The sequence below is a fragment of the Elgaria multicarinata genome, chromosome 1 (assembly GCF_023053635.1).
Source record: "Elgaria multicarinata webbii isolate HBS135686 ecotype San Diego chromosome 1, rElgMul1.1.pri, whole genome shotgun sequence".
NCBI lineage: Eukaryota > Metazoa > Chordata > Lepidosauria > Squamata > Anguidae > Elgaria > Elgaria multicarinata.
The window spans coordinates 134,375,436-134,398,635 of NC_086171.1; the positions used below are offsets into that span (position 1 = coordinate 134,375,436).

The window sequence follows — 23,200 nt, forward strand, 5'->3', positions numbered from 1 at the left end:
AGGCATTTGGGGAAATTAGACAAAAGAATACTCTCTCAAATTATACAGGGTTGACCCAGACTAAGGTCAACCCTGTATAAGTCTAAGGGTTGTATAAGGTTGTATACAACCCTGTATAAGTCTAAGGGTTGGACTCGATGGCCTTGTAGGCCCCTTCCAACTCTGCTATTCTATAATTCTAAGTTAATAGCTTTACAGAAAAGTCTTATAGCAGTGAGGGAGGAGATTGCGCTGCAGAGCTACAGCCACTTCTTAAGCTTTCTGTGACCAGAGTGGGGGTGACTTTTTCTTACTTTTGGGGGCCATTCTCCATTTTTTTCCTCGCATTGCAGTAAGTGAATTACACCATTGTAGAATGAAGTTACTGTCAGGTCTAAGCATAGGCCACTGAACACCCTGAGCATGTCTAGACCAGGCGATATCCCGGGGATCACCCCTGTGCAGCCACATGACGCACAGGGGATCCCGGGGACAGGGAGGGATGATCCCTCCCTTTCCCCAGGATAGCCGGGATGGCTTTAATCCTGACTTTTCCCCGTCATCATCCTGAGACTGCAGGGCATGTGGGCAGCCATCCCAGTTTCTTCCCAGCTCCTTGCAAGTAAACGCAAGGAGCCAGGAACCGGGCATGGAGCTTTTCAGGAGCATCGGGGGGGGGGAGCAGGATCTCAAGGGCAAGATGGATGGATGATATTCTGGAGGTGACAGACTTGACCTTGGGGGAGCTGGGGGTGGCAACGGCCGACAGAAAGCTCTGACGTGGGCTGGTCCATGAAGTCACGAAGAGTCGGAAACGACTAAACGAATAAACAACAACCTTTTTGATGGAGCACTCGTGCACTCATTTTCAATTAAAAAAAAACCCTCTGAAATGGCGGGTGTGACATCCTCTTCCTCCCGGGACATTGCGCGCCGCGTGTAGACTGAGAGGGAGGATCTCGCAATCACCATATCGCGAGATCCTCCCCCTCCCCTCCCTAGGTCTAGACATGTCCCCCATTTTCCCATCACCAACACTATGCACATGGAACTTTCTGCAGGTTTAGTAGGGTGCCCCTGGAAGCATATGTACCCTTCTGCCCATGGGCCTCCCTCTCCACTGGTGGAGCAGCACTTACACCACATTAAATGCCCCCCAGACAGCTTTTCACTGATTTTAGGATTGCACCCTTAGTGTCATTGAAATCAACGGGACTTAAATCATGACTAGATTCAACTCTCAGAGTCCAACAGGAATTGGCAATCCACATGGCACAAAATCTAGCCGTTGTTGTCAGAATCCTAAGAATCATAGATTTCTTTTCTAAAAAATAAACAATCAGCAAAAGAAAAAAATAGCATCAGCAAAAGACTGCACAGTCCATGCACTGCTAGATTTTTGTCTTATGTTCCCTGTTCGCTTGATTCTTATTGCCTTCCACTCATTTGTACTTCTGCCACCTGGAGGGGAAAAAAACTATAAAATCTTTCAATTTCACAATAAAGTTTTTAGAGATCTTAACCCAAAAACAGCCAGTTTCAAAAAAAAATTTTTAGCATTTATTCGAAGTACTGAGTCCATATTAATCTGAAAATCTGAGCTTCATTAATGTAAACTAGTGAAAATCCATCTCCATATCACACAAGCATGCTCAACACTTTGGACCTTTCTTTTGAAAAAGAACAACTGTGCAAAACACACGTCCATGACAATGGGCTCCACTGTATGAAATCTGAATAGACTGAAAAATTATTAAGACCTTTCATATTCTATAAGGCAAAGACCCAAAGCACACATTACCTTAAGGATGTAGCAGCTACATCTTTTTAAAATTTGATTTACACTAGAGTAAGTTCAGGGAGACTGATATGAATTGGGACCTTAGCATGGGCATAGAAGGGTGCTTTAACTGTCCTCCCCCCCCACCCGCACTGTAGTCCTGATTTGGATCAGGAGCCCACACCTGCAATTTATATTGTCAAATAGTGATCTATTAACGCAAATGGATCACTAATTGGAAATATAAATTGTAGATGCGATGGAGCAGGGAACCGGCCACACACACGTACTCCATGCTTACTCTAGAATAAAAAGGGGGGAAGACATAGGTACTAGCTACAACTTTAAAGGAAAAACCGAAATATTGGAACCCTGCAACACTCCGCTGTATAGTCCAAAGTGCACCATTGATTTTCTTTCATCAGTCAGAGAATTGATTCAGTCTATATACTATCTCAGACTTCGTTACCAAAAGTCCTTATGTAAACTGCAATTGCATTTGACACACTAACTGACCTACAAGTAAGTCCCTCCTTTAGACTCTGTTAATGTAAAATAGTAATAATAATCCCGTCTGTAGGTTTTGTAAGAACATTGACATCCAATTTTCCATCCTTACACTTTAATATCCAGAAGAGAAATTGAAATGGGTTCAATTCAGAGATAACAACCCCAATCCAATAAATCTGTGAATGAACTTTTGTATGCACATCCTTTCCCCTTCCTTTTTCCTCTTGCAGACCTGGGTTCAGTGTAGCTATTTAGAGCACAATCCTATGCAAGTTTAGACAGAAACAAGTCCTAAATCTCCCAGCATCCCAAAGCTAGCATGGCTAGTTGGGGAATACTGGGAGTTTTAGAACTTCTTTTTTTCTAACTCAGTATGCGTAGGATTGCATTGCATGTTTTCTGTGAAACCTGGGCTAGGGAACTATAGTTTAAGGGCTTCCATCAAACAAGGATATGAAACCAGGCATTCTCCCCTTATCTACAAAAGGAAGAATCATGAAATTGGAACTCACCATTTCTTCCACTGTAGCAGGGCCTTTGGATCGCAGTCGAAGAGTCTCTCTCCCTCTGGCTATTTTTCCCTCAGCCAGAGTTGCACCTTTTGACCTTGGTTCAATCATGTCTGCAACAGATTAATTATGTAATTCAGAATTTTAATTCAAAAATAATTCTTGGTTTAAATATTAATTGAAAGGCAAGTCAAAATTAGCTTTCATTGTGCAATATACTGATGTTTGACAACACAACACAAACATCTAAACTGGGTGTTGCCTGAGGATTACTTTAACAGTTGAAGAGCAATTATGCTTATAGCCCAATGAAGAATCTTAATACTTATGGCCCAATATTATCAGAACTCAAAGGAGGATGTTCAAGAATGTCCAATATGAAGGTTTTTATTAAAACTGTTGCTGGAGAGCACCAGCCCACCTCCACACTATAACCTTTGCTCAAAAGTCTCCATTTTGTCTAAAGATGTTAGTTGACAAGGGCTAATCATTTAGGACAGGACCAAAATTGAAAGAGAATGTTCCAGCCTTCCATACACTGGCTTGAAAACTCCTGAAGGCATGAAAGTGCAACCTTCCAATTAGTACTGAAGCATACACACAGCAGCATCACATGGAGGAAAATCGCGTTTGCTTACCGTTGCTTCTCCACCCACGTGTTTGTCCCTCATTACTTCCTCTTTTGAATGAGGAAGTAAACAATGTGCACGTGGTCCATTCAGCAGGCCATTTTGATTGCACTGCTTCTCCTGAACATAGCAGGAGATAGCAGGAATTTCCTTCTTTAAAAATAAGTTGGACTTACTGGAGTGTTGTTGTTTTTTATTGTGTGAAGAAAACTAGAAAGGGTGGAAGGCACTTGGGAGGCAGACGACATCATGTCAGGGACCCAGGAAAATCTGTGACGAGCATGCAATAAAACGCTCATGTGATGGAGCTCCTATAATCCAATATCCCCTTTGCCAAGAAGTAATGTCTTTCATCCTTTGCTTTTGTGTATCTTCAAATCTTCTTTCCAGTTGACAACCTCAGGCCTCCAATCTCCAAAACCGCTATCCCTTCTCCGCTGGTTCCATTGCATTTGGGGACCCACCACAAATGCAAAAGCAACTAGTGCTTCCAAAAGTAACCCCAGAACTTAGCAGAAATGTTAATTTCTAAACAAGAATGATGAGCAGAGCCTCTGTGAGTTCCATTGACCTGTGCCATCCCAGAAATGAGCATTTCCACTTGTTTCTAGTTGCTTCAAGACTGCTAGTTTCCCATTGTGCTAGTGGCAGATCCTGCTAGGACATGGGCAGTATTAGATATTTCCCATCATCTTTCGTTAACTTTGTCTTTCTAAAATTATAGCTTGTCTTAGGCCCCTGAACTCCTTGTGACTTCAGGAGGACAGACTTACTGGCATAAGCTCAACCTGACTGACTCTCGAGGCTTCCAACTTTAGGTGGCCATCTTTGCCCTCCTCATCCAGCAACGCTTGCCTCTGTTCACATAGTGGCCAACCAGCTGTCAATCAGGAACCCACAAGCAGGACACAGGTGTGACAGCAACTTCCCTCTCATGTTCCCCAGCAACTGGAATATATAGTCTTACTGCTTTGGATACTGAAGGGAGCACATAGCCATCAGGACTAGTAGCCATTGATAGCCTTCTCCTCCAGGGGCTTTAAACACACACACACACACACACACACCAAAGATTTCTGCTGCATTATTATCCTCAGAATTGTATTATCAAAATAAACCTTGCCTACAGAAACAAAATATTCTAGGGAGTTTTATCATCACTGGGCATCACTCTTACAAACATTCAGATCATTCAGAGGCCGTCTATCCAGACAGGATGAGCACACAAGCACAGAAGCTGAGCAGCTGCATTTAACAGAAATCAATTAATCAGGCTGGGCATCTAGCCCAATGCGCTTGGTTGTCATCATGTATTAAAACAATGAATCATGTATTTAGAAAAGTAATCATTCAACTCATTATTGACAGAACTGTACTTTATTGTACTTCCAGTTTGTTTTTGAGACACAATTCAGAGTGCTGGTTTTGGCACATAATGCCATGAATTGTCTGAAATCAGGGTATTTGATGGACCAGTTTTGCCCCATTAATCTATCCAGTCTTTTAGATCATTTTGGGAGGCTCTCCTCTGGATATCACTGCCTTCAGAACCTAGGCAAAGAGATGGGGTTGTTTTTTATGGTGGCACTTCCAGTTCTGGAATTCCTTCCCAAGGGGGGCTTACCTGGTACCACTATTCTCATTTAGGTGCCAATCCAAATCTATCCTGTTTACATGAGCTTTTAATTAACATCAATGTACTGCTGGATTATACTGTAACTGCTGCTGTATTTCAGTATTGTTAGGTGTTTTTCATTGTTAAGATTTGTTGCAAAACATGGTAAGGATATTTTGTAGTGGAAATGTAGAGTAGAAATTTTTATTTATGTGTGACATTTCTGTACTGCCCCATTAGCCAAAGCTCTCTGAGCAGTTCACGACAATTTTAAAATACGTAAATAAATGTTAAAAAGCTTCATTTTACAGGATTGTAGTAAGACCTTTCAAGTGGCACACAGTCTGTGAGGCATGAGTTTCCTAGCTTGAATTAAATAACATCTAGATTACAAAAGAAAAGAACAACAGCGACCGAAAAGCCAATTTTAGAGCACCATCCTCTTTGTCATTTAAAGTACTATCCTCTTCAGTTCTTTGGTTTTTATTACAAACCAGGTTGTTCAACCAAAAGAATTTTAATACATACCGCTACTCAGGGCAGGATTGATAGCCCACCTGTTTTGCAAAATAAAAAGCACATTGATTGAGCCTCAGATGGGTGTATGGATTGGGAGTGGGGTAAAGAACCTCTGGCCCATAGCCCTAATTTGACCCACAGAGGTTTCCAATCCAGCCCTTGGAGGGTTGGGCACCCTCCACAACACCCCTACAAACCCCACCTGCTAGCGTAGAGGTTTGGGGAAGAGGCAGGGGAGAGAAATCCCCATGCTATCAGAGATACCATGAAGCTTCCCCAGGGGAGGGGCTGCACCCAACTCAGCTAGCATTTGCAGTAGCTAATCCTACAAGTGCACCCTGAGTCCTTCATTGCAAATGAAGGACTCACAAGCCCCCAATAAGATGTGAACAGTGCAGGAAGGGGGCACCTGACTTGGTCAATGCTTGCCACTCCTGTAAATGCTGGATGAGCCTTTTCACACACCACATAGCAATTTTTATGAGATCAAACTGGACAGATTTTACTCTCATCTATGATCATATATGAAAGATATAACTTATGGTGGATATATGTCACTCACCAAATGATTTCATAGGCTCTATCAATTTTAGTGTAAATGTCTGACCCTTCTCCAAGTCCTTTAAATTCTTAGCAACTTCGTAATGACGATAGCCCACTACGCTTTTTCCATTTATAGATTCTATGTGGTCACCAACACATATCACTTTTATTTGGTCAATAAGACTTCCAGCTTTAATTCTCTGTTGGATAAAAAATGTGTTATATTAGTTGTAATTAATGTCAGAAACAAACTGCTCGGTCCACAGGACTATGATGTGCAAAGTAGGGAGACACACAAATCTCACGTTTTGAGCCAGGTGGAGTAAACAAGGAAGCCACCGACATAAAAAGGATACAAAAGACTCAGTTGCCCTAACTACCTGGATTTCCATCCACACATGCTTTAAACCCTCTGGGCTCAAGTGAAAGATTTGTATGTGGGATATTGTGCTGGGAATATAGATATTTATGATAAAGAACAGTAGAATTCCACAGTTTTAAGAGAGAACTGACAGAAACCAATACGCATTGAAACCTTGTAACGATATGCACTGCAACTGAGGAAACCATTAAGCTTGTTTATACGTAATTACTTCTGTTAATAAATTACAATTAATTTGAACAACTGGTGTGGTGTGTGGAGGAATGCCTGAAGAGGGTACAGTTAATGGTGGCAGCAGAAAGGAGAACTAAGGGCTAGGTTGTTGGGCTGTGGGGCCTAAAAGAGTAAAGGCGACACGGGCCGGCAGTAGCAGTAAGCCTAAACCCTCAGAAGCATCATCAGCACAGGGTGGGAGATTGAATTAAGTCCCAAGTGCGAGTGCCATGGCTAGTCCTGTCAGATGTAGCCCGGTGGGCGTCACAGGTGAAGGTAGGACAACACAACCATCATTTATTAAACTGTTGAACAACACAACACCTAGGACAGAACCCTGCAGCACTCCACTAGAGAACTCCTTCAGGAGGAAGCAGAGCCATTAATGAGCACTCATTGAGTTGCTCAATTAGCTGTTGATCTACCTAAAAGTAGTAGCATCCAACCCACATTGTACCATCTTGTCAACAAGGATGTCATGGGAAAGCTTGCCAAACATTTTGCTGAAATCAGCATCTACTATGTCCCTGGCATTCCTATAATTCACTAAACTAACAACTCTATCAAAAGAAAGAGATACGTTTGCTCTGGCATAATTTATTATTGACAAACCCATGTTGGCTCCTACTAATCAATGCATTATTTTCTATGTGCTCAGACAATGACCCCTTCATAATCTGTTCAAAAATTTTCTCCAGTGTTGGCATCAAGCTCACTGGTCTGTAGTTTCCTGGATCCACCTTCTTCTCCCTTTTAAAGAACTATCCAGGTTTCTGGAACCTCACCTGTTCTCCAAGAATAACTAAACATTAGCAGAAACTTCCTAAAGGTAAGAGTTGTTTGATAGTGGAACAGATTTCCTTGAGAGGTGGTGGACTCTCCATCTGGAGGTATTTAAGCAAGGGCTATGTTGTAATCTGCACTGAGTATGGAGATGGACTATAAGAGTCCAAGGTCCTTTCCAACTGTAAAATTCTACAATTCTATTAGAATAGGAGTGTTAAAAGTACACACTTTTCCTCTGTGAGATACTGGAATGTATGACATACCAGTTTTCTACAAAATAACATATTAAAGCATTCAATCTTCCCCATCTGCATTCTCACTAATATATACCACACATGTTTTTTGCTGAAATTGTAGGCTAAATTACACATAGATCTACAGATTATTATTATGATGGCCCTTCTATAACACTGCAAAAAAAACCACCATAATTGTAGGACAATGAACAAATACTTAAGAAATACAAAATTAAAGTATATGTGGATCAATATACCATCAGTTTATCGTATGTCTCAAAGAAGACGAACTGTGCTGATCAAAGTGCCTCTTTAATTATACAAAGAGATAGCCAATTTATTTTAAATGCCTTCGTATCTGATATCCCCATGCCTATAAGTACCCACTCATACCATGATTTCAATATCCCACATTCAAACCATTCCATTGTGGATGGTGACTGATTTCCATAGTCCCAGCCCTTCACTATTCTTGCTGACATGAAGAATTATTGAAATAATTTGCTATTCTATTTCTGCTCAGACTTCTCACACACATTACTCAGTTCATTCCATCATCCTTACCTTTATGAAGGCACATCCATTTCCATTGTCAGTAATGGTAAGTCCAAGTGACTCTTCCGATTTGAAAACCTCCACTTCCTTTTTTATTCCTTTTACATGAGCAAATATGAAGTCTTCAAGACCAATCTGCACTCCTAAGAGCTTGTCCATATCAATTTTGTGTGTATTCAAAGTGCAAAACATGATCTATAAGGCAAGAGGAAAACAAATACATTTCATCCATTTTTCAGAAAGACACATCCACCAAGGCAAACACCCTTTCCTGACAACATAGACTGGCAGTAGGTCAAGTTGCAGTGTCTTGTGAAAGCCCCTACACTCTCCATAGTGCTGCTCTAATCTCAGGAATGTAATCCATTTATCCAAGTGCAGGTTCATCACAAAAGCCATTTTATGATGGAAGTCGTATGTCACCATGCCATAGTCCTAACCCATGGAAGCAGAAACAGGGTTGAGATTATGCTGTGGCAGCCTTCCACAATTCTCTCCTGAACTTTCTGGAAAAATTACATTGTAAGTAGATTTTATAAAATGTGCCCTATACAGTACATTTGAAGGGATATGTACATTACGCTAAGTACTACAATATGTTTCTCACAGAAAGACAACAAATGCTTGGGAAGCTCTGTTGGGACTCCAAAACTCCAAAATAGGAACTCCAAAACTGATTGTTTTGGAGTTCGTATTTTCCAGTTAACTGTCAGTTTGAAGAAGTTGACCATACCTAAAGTATGATGGAAAATGGGCTGGTGGGTGCTCATTTGCAAAATTTATAGAAGTGGAGGGAATAGATGCCAAAAAAGTTGAAGAATACCAGTGTCTTTCCCATCCGATTTCAGCTCTTTTTAGAGCCACCTCTCTTTCTCCCAATTTCGACCACAAGTTGGCCACCTTGCCAACATCATCAAGGAATAAAGCAAAACTAAGTGCCACAGAGCAGAATGGACTCTGGAAACAACTTGAGGTTAAATGTGAACCTGGCTTAATGAACTAGTGCCAGTACCCATATTGCAGTTTTTGCTGTCAAACAACATAGGAAGCACATGGAAATTACCAATGCAGAATAGGAAAGACTATCAAGAGCTCTGGGATCTAAGTGCACTTCCACCCAAAAGAGGTATTTATGTGTGGTTGCTATAGGGGAGGGTACCCTTTGGATAGTAATTATGGGATTGGGCCCAGTGCAGGCATGCTCACATCTGCATTAGTGTCCAAGTTGTCAGAGGGCTGGCAGATTGACCAGGATAGATTTCCTATAGCTTAAGCTCCTCTCTCTCTCTCTGTCTCTGTCTCTGTGGCCATGGCTAGACCAGGCCTATAGCCCAAGATTGTCCCAGGATCATCACTGTGCATCCAAATGACACACAGGGAATCCCAGGAGCAGGCAGGGACAACCCCTCCATTTGCCTGGGATAATCCTTAGGTATAGCTAAGGCCTCTCTCTCTCTCTTTCTCTTTTGCCTCCAATGGAACAATTGGCATTACTAGAGTAAAACATATCTGAAGACACTATCGCTATTCAGTGATATTAGAAACCAACTAGCATCCTTTCCCTCCCAAGGAGATAAAATGCAGCTTTTTCCAAGAACTGACAGATCAAATCATGTAACCAGACCTTGGTGTTCTAGGTGGAAGCTTTTAAACTGCAAGCACTCTAAAAGTTAAAAAGTGATTTGGGCTGCAATCCTATGTAACCTTATCTGGAAGCTGGCCCACTGAACACAGTAAGACTTAATTCTGATCAACCACACATGGAAGTGTGCTGTTAAATTGCAAGCAAATTTAATTTCTCTGTTCTTGCTAGATAGCTCTATGACAACTACTAAACGTTTAATTTGGTACATTTGATTGGTTGCTCAGCTTTAAATTTTATTAATTTAGTTTATATCCCACCTTGCCATCAAAAATGGCACTCAAGGTGGCTAACAATAATAAAATCCAGATTAAAAATAAAATCTAGACTAACTACCCATAATATGGCTAATATGGCTTCAGCAATGTGCTAAAATGATTGACAGCTTTGTCCTCTTGAATCTACCTAAATTCCTAATGTGGCTCTAAGCTTAAAAGGGCAGGGTTGGCACTTGATAAACACATCCACGCATGCTCCAATGATGTCTCAAGTGCAACAGCAACAGGAGGTGGTAAACAGTCCTGTTTATACATCTCTTGTACAGCATCCTAAGAAATGATACTTGACATGCTCCCTTTGTTCCAATTCTGACAGTATGCTAAGAAGAGGGCCAGCTCCATCTTTGAAGGGTTCCTTGGGCAAGCATCCACTTGTAGACATCCTATGTCAGGGAGCCCATGCTGACCTGGCAGTGGCAGCAAGCCACAACAGCAGTGTCATGATGAGCGACAGGTGGTTTGGAGCTACCATTTTAATTTCCCACAAGCACCCTGATATAGAATCATTCTGAATCATGTGGGACTTTTAAACAGTGGGAAGGGCCCAGATCCAGCTGTACTAGGGCAAGTGTCAGTAGCAGTGGCCCTTCTAGGGCACTGGACCCTCAACATGTGCCAAGTCTACCATACGCTAGTTCCAAGCATGATGCCAACCCTATGAGTTCATATCTGATTACAGAGATTCATAGGACAGAGCCATAAGTTATCAAGTCCATTTGCTTTTTATAGCTATTCTTCAAAATCAAGACTTTGGGTGGGTCTTCATTGTTGCTGCTGTTAGTAGTCAGATCCAAACTTTATTTTCTTCCCATCATAGCTTAAAAATTCAAGGAATTCTTCATACCTCCAGCACAAAACAGATTTTAGAGTATGTTTAAGAAACTTTTCTCTGGGTATCCTAAGTGGTGATTGCATAAGAAGAGGGACATCACATGAGGCTTTGTGTCTACAACAGAAAAAGAACACAATAAAGATGTATTTGAATGTGACTAAAAAGTTCTGTTCTGTTGCTTGAACTTGTTAAATTTAAATACAAGTTGTTATTGCCCTTGAAAGTAATCCTTCATCTGCAATAAACTTTGTACTTCCTGGAGTGAATTGCTCTAAACTTTACTTTCACTAATGCAAAGAAGATCCCACCCCCATTAAAATCAGTTACATTAAATTCATTTAAATGAGAATAAAGTTGTACATACACTGCCCCCACCACCATCAAAATGTAGACCAGCCTAATAATATCAGCTGTATGCCAATGCACAATCGCAGTGTGCAATCTTTGCTCTATTACAGCTTGGTTATATGTAGGCTGTGTGTTGATGTGCAACCATGCCTGCCACAGGATCTTCATTATGTCAGCAGTGGGATTATATGCACTTAAATGCATATGATTTATATGATACTTGCCCTATTTAAAAAAAGCGAAGTACTCCCCCTACACACAAATCTCATTTTTTCCTCCTCCTTTCTTCAAATTTATTATTTCATTACGGTATTTAAACTTTATTATGCATATCATAATTGGCTGTAATGCATGGGGAATGTTGATTGAGTAGGTAAATTGGAGGAGAGCGGCATCTTCATAAATCAAAAACAATTGAAATGATTCTTATTGTACTATTGACATCTTTGTTAATCTCCTGTGAAATTCAGTAAATTATTAAACAACAACAATACAAAGTAGGAACTACTTCATGAAATTTGCTTCTGCATTGGTATTTTCACAGCCAAAGTTAGAGGTGGAACTAAATAACAATCATATAATCATCAACCCTCCTCCTGGTAGCCACCTGCCTCACTTCCTTTGGCAGGGGCTCACGGAAAAAGACCCCCTGAGGATGACCTTAGGGTCTGGGCAGGTACATATGGGAGGAGGCTTTCCTTCAGATAGCCTGGCTCAAGCCGTTTAGGGCTTTAAATGTTAATACCAGCACTTTGAATCGGGCCCGGACCTGGACTGGCAGCCAATGAAGCTGGAAGAGGACTGGCGTGATGCAGTCTTGTTGGCCAGTCCCTGTTAGTAAACGTGCTGCCCTGTTTTGTACCAGTTGAAGTTTCCGGACTGTTTTCAAAGGCAGCCCACCTATAACGCATCGCAGTAATCCAAACGAGAGGTTATGAGAGCATGGATAACTGTAGCTAGGCTATCTCCGTCCAGATAAGGGCACAGTTGGTATATCAGCCTAAACTGATAAAAGGTGCTCTTTGCCACTGAGTTCACCTGTGCCTCAAGTGGCAGCTCTGGATCCAAGATCACACCCAAACTACGAACCAGATCCTTTAGGTGGAGTGCAACCCCATCCAGAACAAGGTGAACATCACCTAGCCGGACAGGCAAACCACCCGATAACAGTACCTCTGTCTTGTCTGGATTGAGTCTCAGTTTATTGGCCCTCATCCAATCCATTACCGTGCTCAGGCACTGATTCAGAACAGCCACTGCCTCACCTGGGTTTGATGAAAAGAAGAGGTAGAGCTGGGTGTCTTCCGCATATTGATGACAACCCACATCTCCGGATAACCTCTCCCAGTGGTTTCATGTAAATGTTAAACAGCACAGGGGATAAAATAGAGCCCTGTGGAACCCAATGGCCTAAATGTAATGGCACAGAGAAATAATCCCCCAGCACCATCTTCTGGAATCGGCCACTGAAGTAGGAGCGGAACCACTGCAACACAGTGCCTCCAACTCCAAGCCCAGACAAGCTATCCAGAAGGATAGCATGGTCGATGGTATCGAAAGCTGCTGAGAGGTCCAAGAGAATCAACAGGGTCGCACTCCCCTTGTCCCTCTCCCAGCAAAGGCCATCCCACAGGGTGATCAAGGCAGTTTCCATTCCAAATCCAGGCCTGAAGCCTGATTGAAATGGATCTAGATAACCTGTTTCATTCAAGAGTGCCTGGAGTTGTCCTGCAACCACCTGCTCAAGCACCTTGCCCAGGAAGGGGATATTAGCTACCAGCCTGAAATTGTTAACATCCTCCAGGTTAGGCTTCTTCAGGAGTGGTCTAATTACTGCCTCTTTTAAAGGTTCCTCTGAAGATATTTCGGGGTAGGGGGCACTTATTTTTATCTTAAATGTACAACATTATGATTTAGGGTGGGGTTTTTTGTTTTTTAAAAAAGCTACTGTGAGTTGCAAGAAGGAAAGGCCATCTTTACTATTTTATTTTCTATTGGTTTGAGATTCTGTAATATAAATTATTGCCTATGACATTAACACAAAAGATCACAAAAAGCTTCAAATGTGAACAATTGCAAATCCCCATCACCATTGTGGAAGATCCAGGATGAAGAATGTTGATTTTAAATTAGCATTATCACTTTAAGAATGCCTGTCCTGAAATTAAATTATTTCTATTGTTCTTCTTATTTTTTAATATTAATTTGGACATTTGTTTTTATATTTTGTCCACCAATTTGGGGAAATATTTGTGTTTTGAAAAGTGACTTGTAAATAAACAAGTTGCCAGTGATGGTGATTGCTAAAAACAAGCAAGGTGATTTCACCCTTAAAAGGCAAAATATCCACCAGCTTTAGAAAGCAATTGGAATGAAAAGCCATCATGAGTCTAGTTTTCACTTTGTTTTGCAGACAGAAAAGAGCCAGTATACCTTTGCATGGCTTGCACGTGGAATGTATGTTTCATTCTCAGAAATTCTAATCTATAACCAATCAGAAGATCAGATAAAGTTTTCAGCTAATTAAAGCTTTGTAGCCACACCAAAAATGTGATTCTGATGACAAGAAATTTGAAATATTTGTCCAGCCATGAAAAAACATTCAAGCCTACCCTGAGAAAATAGTTAAGAGGGCTGCAATCTAACAGCTTCTTAAATATTTGTGTTAAGAGCCTAAGAACATAAGAAAAGCCATGCTGGATCAGAGGGTCCATCTAGAGGGTCCATCTAGTCCAGCATTCTCTTCACACAGTGCCAACCAGCTGCCTATAGGAAGTATTGCTTTGCCCCTTGAGTCTCATTAAGAAAATCAGTACATTATTTATCCTTTTCTATAAAATCCAGGACATTTGCTTTAAAAAAATATTTTTGTGACTTTGAACTTGTCAGTGTCAGCTAGCATCTCATAACTAGTTTCACACCTTTGACTAGATAAAACTGGCAACAGAAAAGAAATGTGATATTTAGAAACATGAGACAACGTAACTCTATTTAGAACTGCAACTGGGCAGCACACAAACAGACTGCAGCCTCCGTATGAGCCAGTTTAATACCACCTACCTCTTGGAAGAATATCAGTCAAACTAGAACTTTGAATATTCATTTTATTCTCTATTTTCCTTGTGAGTACCCATTTTTTGTAATAAAAAGAAAATAGCACAAAAGCATTATAATAATAATACCGTAATAAGTATATTTCTAGATAGAGTGCCTTCTTTCATTTTCGTCTACTTTAACCATCACAAAATGTTTGATGAATACTACACTTCATTATTCCAAAATCATCATCATAAAGTCACTGATCTGGTAATTTTGCAGTCAATACAAACTACCCCAGAGCTATACAAACAAACAATGCCAGTAAATGTATTTGGGAATGGGGTATGAGAGTTATTTTATACATCTAAAATAAACCTTGTGGGATCTGGGGTAATATAATATTTAAAAATAATAATATTAGAGTAAGTAATAATGTTTTATTATGCACTCATGGATTGTGCATATAATTCATCTCTGGCTATATACAACATTAAAACCAAAAATAAAATTCATTAAACAGTAAAATTCAGTAACATATCTTCTGAAAAACAGCAGCACTGTTTATTCTCTTAAAAGTAAATGAAACTCTAAACAATAGAAGTCAATGAACTATAGAACAGTGGAATCAGCACTACTATAATTAAAACACAGAGTAAAATCAGCAGTAATAAACAATAAAAGCAGCGATGAAAGAGTGGGAAGGTTCCACATTATCTCCAGTATCAAATCATTGGCTAAAATTTGTTGGAATGAAATCATCTTCACTTCCCAGCAGAATGGCAGGTCAGTTACTTTTGATAAAGACTGGACTGTGTGGGTACCATAATGCAGAAGGCCCAGCTCTTTGCCCTTGCAGATATTTTTGGGCAGACATGGAGTAGTAGAGCCTTTCTCCTAGATTTCAGAAAACAGGGAAAATATAAGGGTGATGTTCCAGATCTACACCAAGGCCGGATCTACACTACTGCTTTGAAGCGCTTTATAACAGTTTTATAGCGCTTTAAAGCAGTTAAAGCACTTTATAACTGTTATAAAGTGCTTTAAAGCAGTAGTGTAGATCCTGCCCCAGCGTAATATAGCACTATGAAAGCGGTTTGAAAACAGTCTATGGATTGTGTTATGTGCCCTCAACAATGCAGTTTAATACCGTTATAACGGAGTGGTGGAGATCCTGCCCAGGTCTGCCAACCCATCATCATCAAGAGCAGTTTACAAAGTGCCCCTTTTCATGTTATATCAACCTCCGTTTATTTTCTTATTTAGAAATCATTTTGCTAAAATTCCAGAGGCTGACTCTAGCATAGCTTTGGGGAACTCTACTCATACCTCTCTTAATAGAAAGCAAACAAACTCCCTCTTTTCACTTCCTCTAGTTTCATCCATGTCCTCTTTAAAGGCATTCAAAAAGGTTCATGGAACTGGGGGGATATGCATGCCTCAAAAGGAATTTCTGCTGACCCAACACTGTTCCCTCCCTTTGCTGCTATACCCAGTACAGCCTCCAAAAGGAAGATACCAGTCTTCAGGAAGGTCCAGTGAATGTGAAAATGGAAGGTTAGAATGTAGAACAATTATTTTTAGCAGTATGCCTTGGCCAAGGATTGATGATAAACCCGTCATCCTTTTTTAAAAATAAAAATCTTACCATCTAGAGGGAAGACAAATATCCTTGGTTTTATGAGCTGCCTGTAGCTAAGCTTTAGTTCACTACAGTGATGCCATCAGGGCAAGAATGAGCAGAAGGATCCCCCAAAAGAGCGCCCTCACCCAAGACCATTAAGTCCACAGTTTAAAATTACCTAACTGCACCACTAGTTAACAAGTTTAACTTATTGTCCTATAATTTACATTGTGCCGACACTAACCAGCACTGAAAGAGCTATTCCTAGATCACAGAACTCCCCCCATTTCTAACTTGAGGAGCAGAGTATTTTACATCTGAGGCTTAAACCAGCTTTGTTTTCAATTAACAACTAACACATTCAAACTATGTTATAAAGCATTACAAAACCTCCAAACCATGTATATATTGCTGCAAAATATATTCATTTTAGCATTCCGCAATGACAGATAAAGTACAACAAAGGCTTTATTTATATGTTTGTGTGAAAGTTAGTAATAAGATACTAACTTTAAGTCTTTAAAAAAAACAGAAGTGAAGTGCTGATCAAACAAGATACAGGATGAGATGCAGATTGCATGAGCTATTTGTGGTAAATTTAGGAATAAATCACATTAAATACAGACAGATAATCACTGGAGAGAAAACAAACAGGCACAAGTTCAACAAGAAATGGAGAAGGTGAAGACTGGTGTGTAGAGGAATGGAAACAATACTGCTTAATTATCTAATGGAACTGAGTAACTAGGTAGATTGTTTTCCACAATATGTCCACTCTCACCTTTATAAGGAGTTAGTGACATGTTAGTAAATGAAGCAATCCCCACAAGGTCTACTGCCACTCAGCAACAGCAACAAGGAATCAAACCACAATAAACTGAATTCGGCTTAGTAATTTAAAAAATGCATAGGGACAAAGCTAAAAGCAGCCACTGTCCTTCATGAAAGAGATAAATAGATTTACAAATACATATAAACCATATGCCAAACAAGTTATTTTGAAATCTGAATGAGCAAAGAGAGGTCCTTTTAATTAAAACATCTAGCTTGCTATAATTCTACTGTCTCAAAAATGAGAGCTTGCTTATTTTCTGGCAATTGAGCCATCTAACAGTTCCGGTAGATTAACACGTGGATCCAATATTTGAGCCTATGATCATCAACAATGACTCTAAAAAGTGGAGATACTATAATTATCAAATGAATGCAGAACAATAACAAAATTCTCTGCAAAGACTACAATTAAACATTCACATCATTTTGCCTAATTTTTCTTGCTCATATAAAGGTCAGCATTACACCATTAATGTATGATGAATGTTACACGTTTGCATCTCATCTGTAAGCCATTTCTTACAAATTATATTTAATTATAATTCACAGTTCCAGGTTGACAAAGGGGTTTGATAGAATGATTTGTACATTTGGCACTAGGAAATGATACTCGCTTCAGAAAGAGTATATGCTTTCCATGAGGATTGAAGTCTGCATGAAGAAAAATACAGAAATTAGGCATGGTGATAATCATAATCAGAGGGGGACCCATGGGTAGGCCTTTTTGGTGGCCACTCTGCCACTGTGGAGCTCCAGCCCAAGGGAGCCTAGGTTTGCTCCTTCTTTGCTGTCCTTCTGCCAGCAAGCAAAGCCCACCTTATTATTATTATTATTTATTTATATAGCACCATCAATGTACATGGTGCTGTACAGAGTAAAACAGTAAATAGCAAGGCCCTGCCGCATAGGCTTACAATCTAATAAAATCATAGTAAAACAATAAGGAGGGGAAGAGAATGCCAACAGGCACAGGGTAGGGTAAGCAGGCACAGGGTAGGGTAAAACTAACAGTATAAAGTCTGCACAACATCAAGTTTTAAAAGCTTTAGGAAAAAGAAAAGTTTTTAGTTGAGCTTTAAAAGCTGCGATTGAACTTGTAGTTCTCAAATGTTCTGGAAGAGCGTTCCAGGCGTAAGGGGCAGCAGAAGAAAATGGACGGAGCCGAGCAAGGGAAGTAGAGGCCCTTGGGCAGGCGAGAAACATGGCATCAGAGGAGCGAAGAGCACGAGCGGGGCAATAGTGTGAGATGAGAGAGGAGAGATAGGAAGGAGCTAGACCGTGAAAAGCTTTGAAGGTTAACAGGAGAAGTTTATATTGGATTCTGAAGTCAATTGGAAGCCAATGAAGAGATTTCAGAAGCGGAGTAACATGGTCAGAGCGGCGAGCGAACATCTCCATCCTGGAAGTGGGTGTGTTGGGTTGGGTGCTATTTTTAATAATATTTTTCCTGTAATTGTTATGTTTTATTGTATTTTAATGTATTGTTTTAATCAGTTTTAACTGATTCTGTAATCCACCTTCAATGCCATTTTTTGATAGAAGATGGTACAAATAAAATAATGTTAAAAGAGAGCCAGTGTGGTGTAGTGGATAAAGTGTTGGACTGGGAGTCAGGAGATCCAGGTTCTAGTCTTCACGCAGCCATGGAAAACCACTGGGTGACTTTGGACCAGTCACTGACTTCCAGCCCAACCTACCTCACAGCGTTGTTGTTGTGAGGATAAAAATGGAGAGGAGGAGGATTATGTATGCTACCTTGGGTTCCTTGGAGGAAAAAAGGCGGGATATAAATGCAATAATAAGTAAATAATATAAAAATGCTAGTATAAATACATAAATTATACTGTCATAATACATTCCATTCCACCAACAGTATCTGTTCCCTGGCAGACAGATACTGTCTGCCAGGGATACTACCCAGGCTTATCAGTTTGCTTACTCCCAAGTAAAAGTGTATAGGATTTCATCCTTAATGAATTCAAGACTGGGTTATGAACTGCAGACTTCCCAGACCACACTCTTAGTCATTATGCTATACCAAGTCTCTCATCATCCTCGGAACAAATTGGTACTACTACATTGATGTAAACAGCAAATTACTGGTGACCAAATATATTTGCATATTCACTCCAAGAAATTAATTCTTTTATTAATTTCATTATTGATTGGAGGAGTCACCCAACCCCAACCCAGGAACACTTGAAGAAAGAACTTGTTTTATTCCCTTGTTTCGCCATTTTATTCTTGATGTGTGTGTTTCTTAAACAAAAACAGAACTATATACAAACAGGATTACTGGTATACAACAACTGTATAAAGTTCAGGGAATGGCACACTAAGAAAAGCAATTATAATTGTTGTCCCATTTTGTGTGTGGGAAGCTGCTGGGATGATAGTGTACAAGGCTCAGGACCATGTCTGGTGTGAAATAACTTTTGCAATTCTTTGCCACTGGAGAAAACTTCACTGTCTTTCAAAGGCCTTATTGTTCCTCATGATAATACAGAAGAGATACTATTGTGACAAGCTCCAATGCCAAGGTAAAACGATCCATGTAGCCAGGAGTATAATTACATGTGTTCAGACTTGATTCTTTTTCAATGCTCAAAGCTACACAAATACAACAATTTCAACAACTTGGGTAAATGAATAAAAGAATGCCATTGGTTTAAGGTTTGCAACCTTGTCTGAAGCAGTTGTGTATACTGTAACTGAAATTACCTAGTCTAGTAGTGAGAAATGCCCTCAAAGGACATAAATATATTTCCTTGAAAACAATAGCTGGGTGAAGCAACTCATCTCAACTGGCAGTTTTTGAGGTGTCGTTAAAGGGCAGCAAATTATTAATGATAGCCTTTATTATTATATTTTCACTCTGGGGGAGATAACATTATTTGGGTTTTCTGCTCAGGCACCATAATAACTCGGGCTATTTCTGAACATCTATATTGTTTACTGTATCAAGACTTTACCCTAAAATTATTATGTTTGATGCTACATTAAACAACATTACATAACGTTCATTAATGCACATAGAATTACTACCTGCAGTTCCAATTTCCAATTCCAATTAAAATAATCCATGTGTATATAGTTAAAGGGATACATCAATATCCACACTTGTACCACTTTAGTTTAGTCCCGCTCCCCCTAAAAACACAAGTACAAAAGGGTGATTCATGAAAGAAATCAACACCCAACTCATCTTTAGCCCCAGTCCAGAAGGCATTTTTCCACAAAACTGATTACTTTAAGACTAAAACAGAAGTGTGAGAAGTAGTATCAGGAAAAAAAGGGAAGAGAAGACGAGTGCTTCTAGATGAGGCTTTTATTGTGCAACTGCCCTGCTTCATTCATGGAATTTTGAAGGGGTCCCTGATGATGACATCTTCCATTTGTAACCCTCCCATGTTTTCCCACTGCGTCTTCCATCTTCTTTCTTAATGCAGAAAATCCATTAAGAAGTGAAAGACAAAATAGCTACGCAGTGACTTTGATTATTAATTCTAAAAAACATATATCTGGAAGCACCCAGACAAACAGGCTCCAATCTGAAGTAAATTTTCATGAGTGTCAGTCTCACTGAATTTAGCAGAACCTACTTCTGAGTAGATATGCCTAGAATTACACTGATAAGAGTTGTGGGGAGTGTTGTACAACAATCCTGAGACTGTAATTCAGTTGCTAACCCTAATAATGCCCCGAACTACTATTTAGTAATTATATGGGTGTGTAACATGGTGGAAGCTAGGCAACATAGTGCCAAACACTGGTGTACACCAAGAAATGCACTAGCAGGGATCAACATCACGCTCTGACGAGCTCTGAATTAGTGGGCCCATTTTATCCAAATCATGAGCTTTGGAATAAACGGATGACTTAGACTTTAGAGCGGATGAAATCCCTGTGCACTCCCTCTAGCCACCAGGAAAATGAAAATCAAAATTATGGGGGGGGGGACTCTTTTTTTGGTGGCGGAGAGAAAGAAATTCTGCTTCTGAACAGGTGGGGAATGCATTTCTTTCACTGTTTCATACTCTGTTTTACTATGTTATGGTTTTAAGTTTCCCTTTGGGAACCGCCCAGAGAACTTTGGCTGCTCAGTGGTATAGGAATGTAATAAATTAATTAAATAAGTAAATAACATTCTTTCGCAATTCAATAACTACAGCCTGCCTCCCTATATGGAAGCAAGGTCTTCAAGGTAGCTTTGAATCCGCTATCCCTCTGTTTTTCAGAAATTATCCCCTGCTCACATTCCGTCCTTCTGATGCTATTTAGTAATTATAGCATCAAAAAAGAAAAAGAACGCCTTTATCCTTTGTATTAATACAATCTGGAATAATCCTCCGTCACCTTGATTCACTGGTACAGATTTTAAACAAAACAGAACATTCGGGAAGTCATTTAGGCATAGGCGACACGGCGGCTAAGAAGAGCTGCTGAGGGGGGAAACCAAGCCATGGGAAGTGGACAGTGGAGGTTGGTGGCTCCGATTTCAGTGGGGCTGTGCATCCAGTCTGGGTCAGTCAGAACTTTCCAGGAGTTTTCCAAGATTCTGAAACCTAGTCCCAAAATAATTTCAACACCTTGGATGGCTCCTTTAGAGTTCTGGCTGGTCCTGACCGAAACCCAGAATGGATTTATAGCCCCACCGAAATCGGAGGCACCAGCCTCCATTAGAAGTGGATGGAAAGTGCCCCGAGAGGTCATGAGGGCAGGAAAGGAAAGAGCAGCAGCTCAGGGGCTCTGACGCCTCCGCTCCCGGGTGGAACGGCGGGGCCCGCTCGGGGGTATGAGGGAACCCCGCTCCCGGCTGCAATGAACCCCCTTAAGAAGCGAGAGGGCTCCTCTCCGAGGCGCCCCTCCCCACACACCCTCAGTCACGTACCTCCGCCGGGGCAATGTGGAACGCGTCCGCTATCTTGGCGTAAAGCTCCCTCACGCTGCCGAAGCCCTCCACGCGCCCGGTGGGGCTGCCGTGCGCCAGCTGCGTGTGAAAGACCAGCCGGATGGGGCCCTGACGCGCCGGGGCGGCTGCGGCTCCGGCCCGAGCACCCACCACGTCGTCGTCGCCCTCGTCGCCTCGCCCTCGCGCTAAGGGCGCCTCGCCTTCCACCAGCGTGGACGTCTCCTTGGACTTGCCTTTCTTCTTCTTGCCCCTCAGTCCCAGCGGCATCTTCTTTTCCGCCCGCCTGTACGCAGCGACAAGCGGGAGAGGCACGGAAGCTCCTCTACCACCTGCTGCTGCTGCTGCTGCAGTTCTTTCCCAGCCTTGCCTGGACTCTGCCCCCTCAGGCGCTGCGCTCCCGGCTGACCCACCAAGCGGCCAGGTGATGGCATCCGACAGCCAATGGGCAGCGGCGCTTTCTGCCTGGGAACAACCTTGCGCCCAGGCTTGACAGAATCAGACTTCTGCTGCCTCTCTCCCCTGCGTGCCCGCTATAGACAGACCCGCGCAGGGCTTTTGATTCTTAACGACTGCAACCTTTATCTTAAAACGCAATCCTGATTTCCTCAGAAGTAGGGCCCTCCCTCCATTTACTCCCTGGTTTACTCTGTGGGGTTTACTGTGTGGGGAACCTGTGGTCCTCCAGATTCTGTTGGGCTACAACTTTAGGGTGACCATATGAAAAGGAGGACAGGGCTCCTGTATCTTTAACAGTTGCATAGAAAAGGGAATTTCAGCAGGTGTCATTTGTATGCATGCAGCCCCTGGTGAAATTCCCTCTTCATCACCACAGTTAAAGCTGTAGGAGCTATAATAGAGTGACCAGATTTAAAAGAGGGCAGGGCACCTGCAGCTTTAACTGTGGTGATGAAGTGGGAATTTCACCAGGTTCTCCATATATACGAATGACACCTGCTGAAATTCCCTTTTCAATACAACTGTTAAAGATGCAGGAGCCGTGTCCTCCTTTTCATATGGTCACACTATACAACTTCAATCATCCCTGGCCATTGGTCAGGTGGCTGGGGCTAATACGACTTGGAGTCCCAACAACAGGCTCCCCCACCCCAGTCTATTAAGCATGCTTCGGTTTGCAGCCTGAGCCCTTTTGGGAAAAGAAGCACCGTTGAAATCAGAGGGAGGAAACAAAGAGTCTTGTGGCATCTTAAAAACTAGCAGGTGTATTAGCACACGCTTCTGTAGACTGGGGTCAGGCATGAGAGCCAGTGTGGTCTAGTGGCTAGAATGTTGGACTGGGAGTTGTGAGATCCAGGTTCTAGTCCCCACTTGGCCATGGAAGCTTACTGGGTGACTTTGGGCCAGTCACTGGCTCTCAGCCCAACCTATCTCACAGGGGTGTTGTGAGAACAAAATGGAGAGGATTATGTATGCTGCCTTG

General features: G+C 41.4%; 1 protein-coding gene across 1 annotated transcript in view; it reads right to left on the minus strand.

Moving 5' to 3' along the window:
- Positions 1–22,113, minus strand: part of GIPC2 (GIPC PDZ domain containing family member 2) — a 29,811-nt gene extending 7,698 nt beyond the window's left edge. The window contains exons 1-4 of the mRNA XM_063137061.1: positions 21,742–22,113; positions 8,266–8,451; positions 6,104–6,284; positions 2,782–2,891 (exon numbers count right to left, since the gene is read on the minus strand). Of these exons, the coding sequence (XP_062993131.1) occupies positions 2,782–2,891; positions 6,104–6,284; positions 8,266–8,451; positions 21,742–22,029 (765 nt within the window). The 5' untranslated portion in view covers positions 22,030–22,113. The remainder of the gene's footprint in view (positions 1–2,781; positions 2,892–6,103; positions 6,285–8,265; positions 8,452–21,741) is intronic.
- Positions 22,114–23,200: the final 1,087 nt, after the last annotated feature.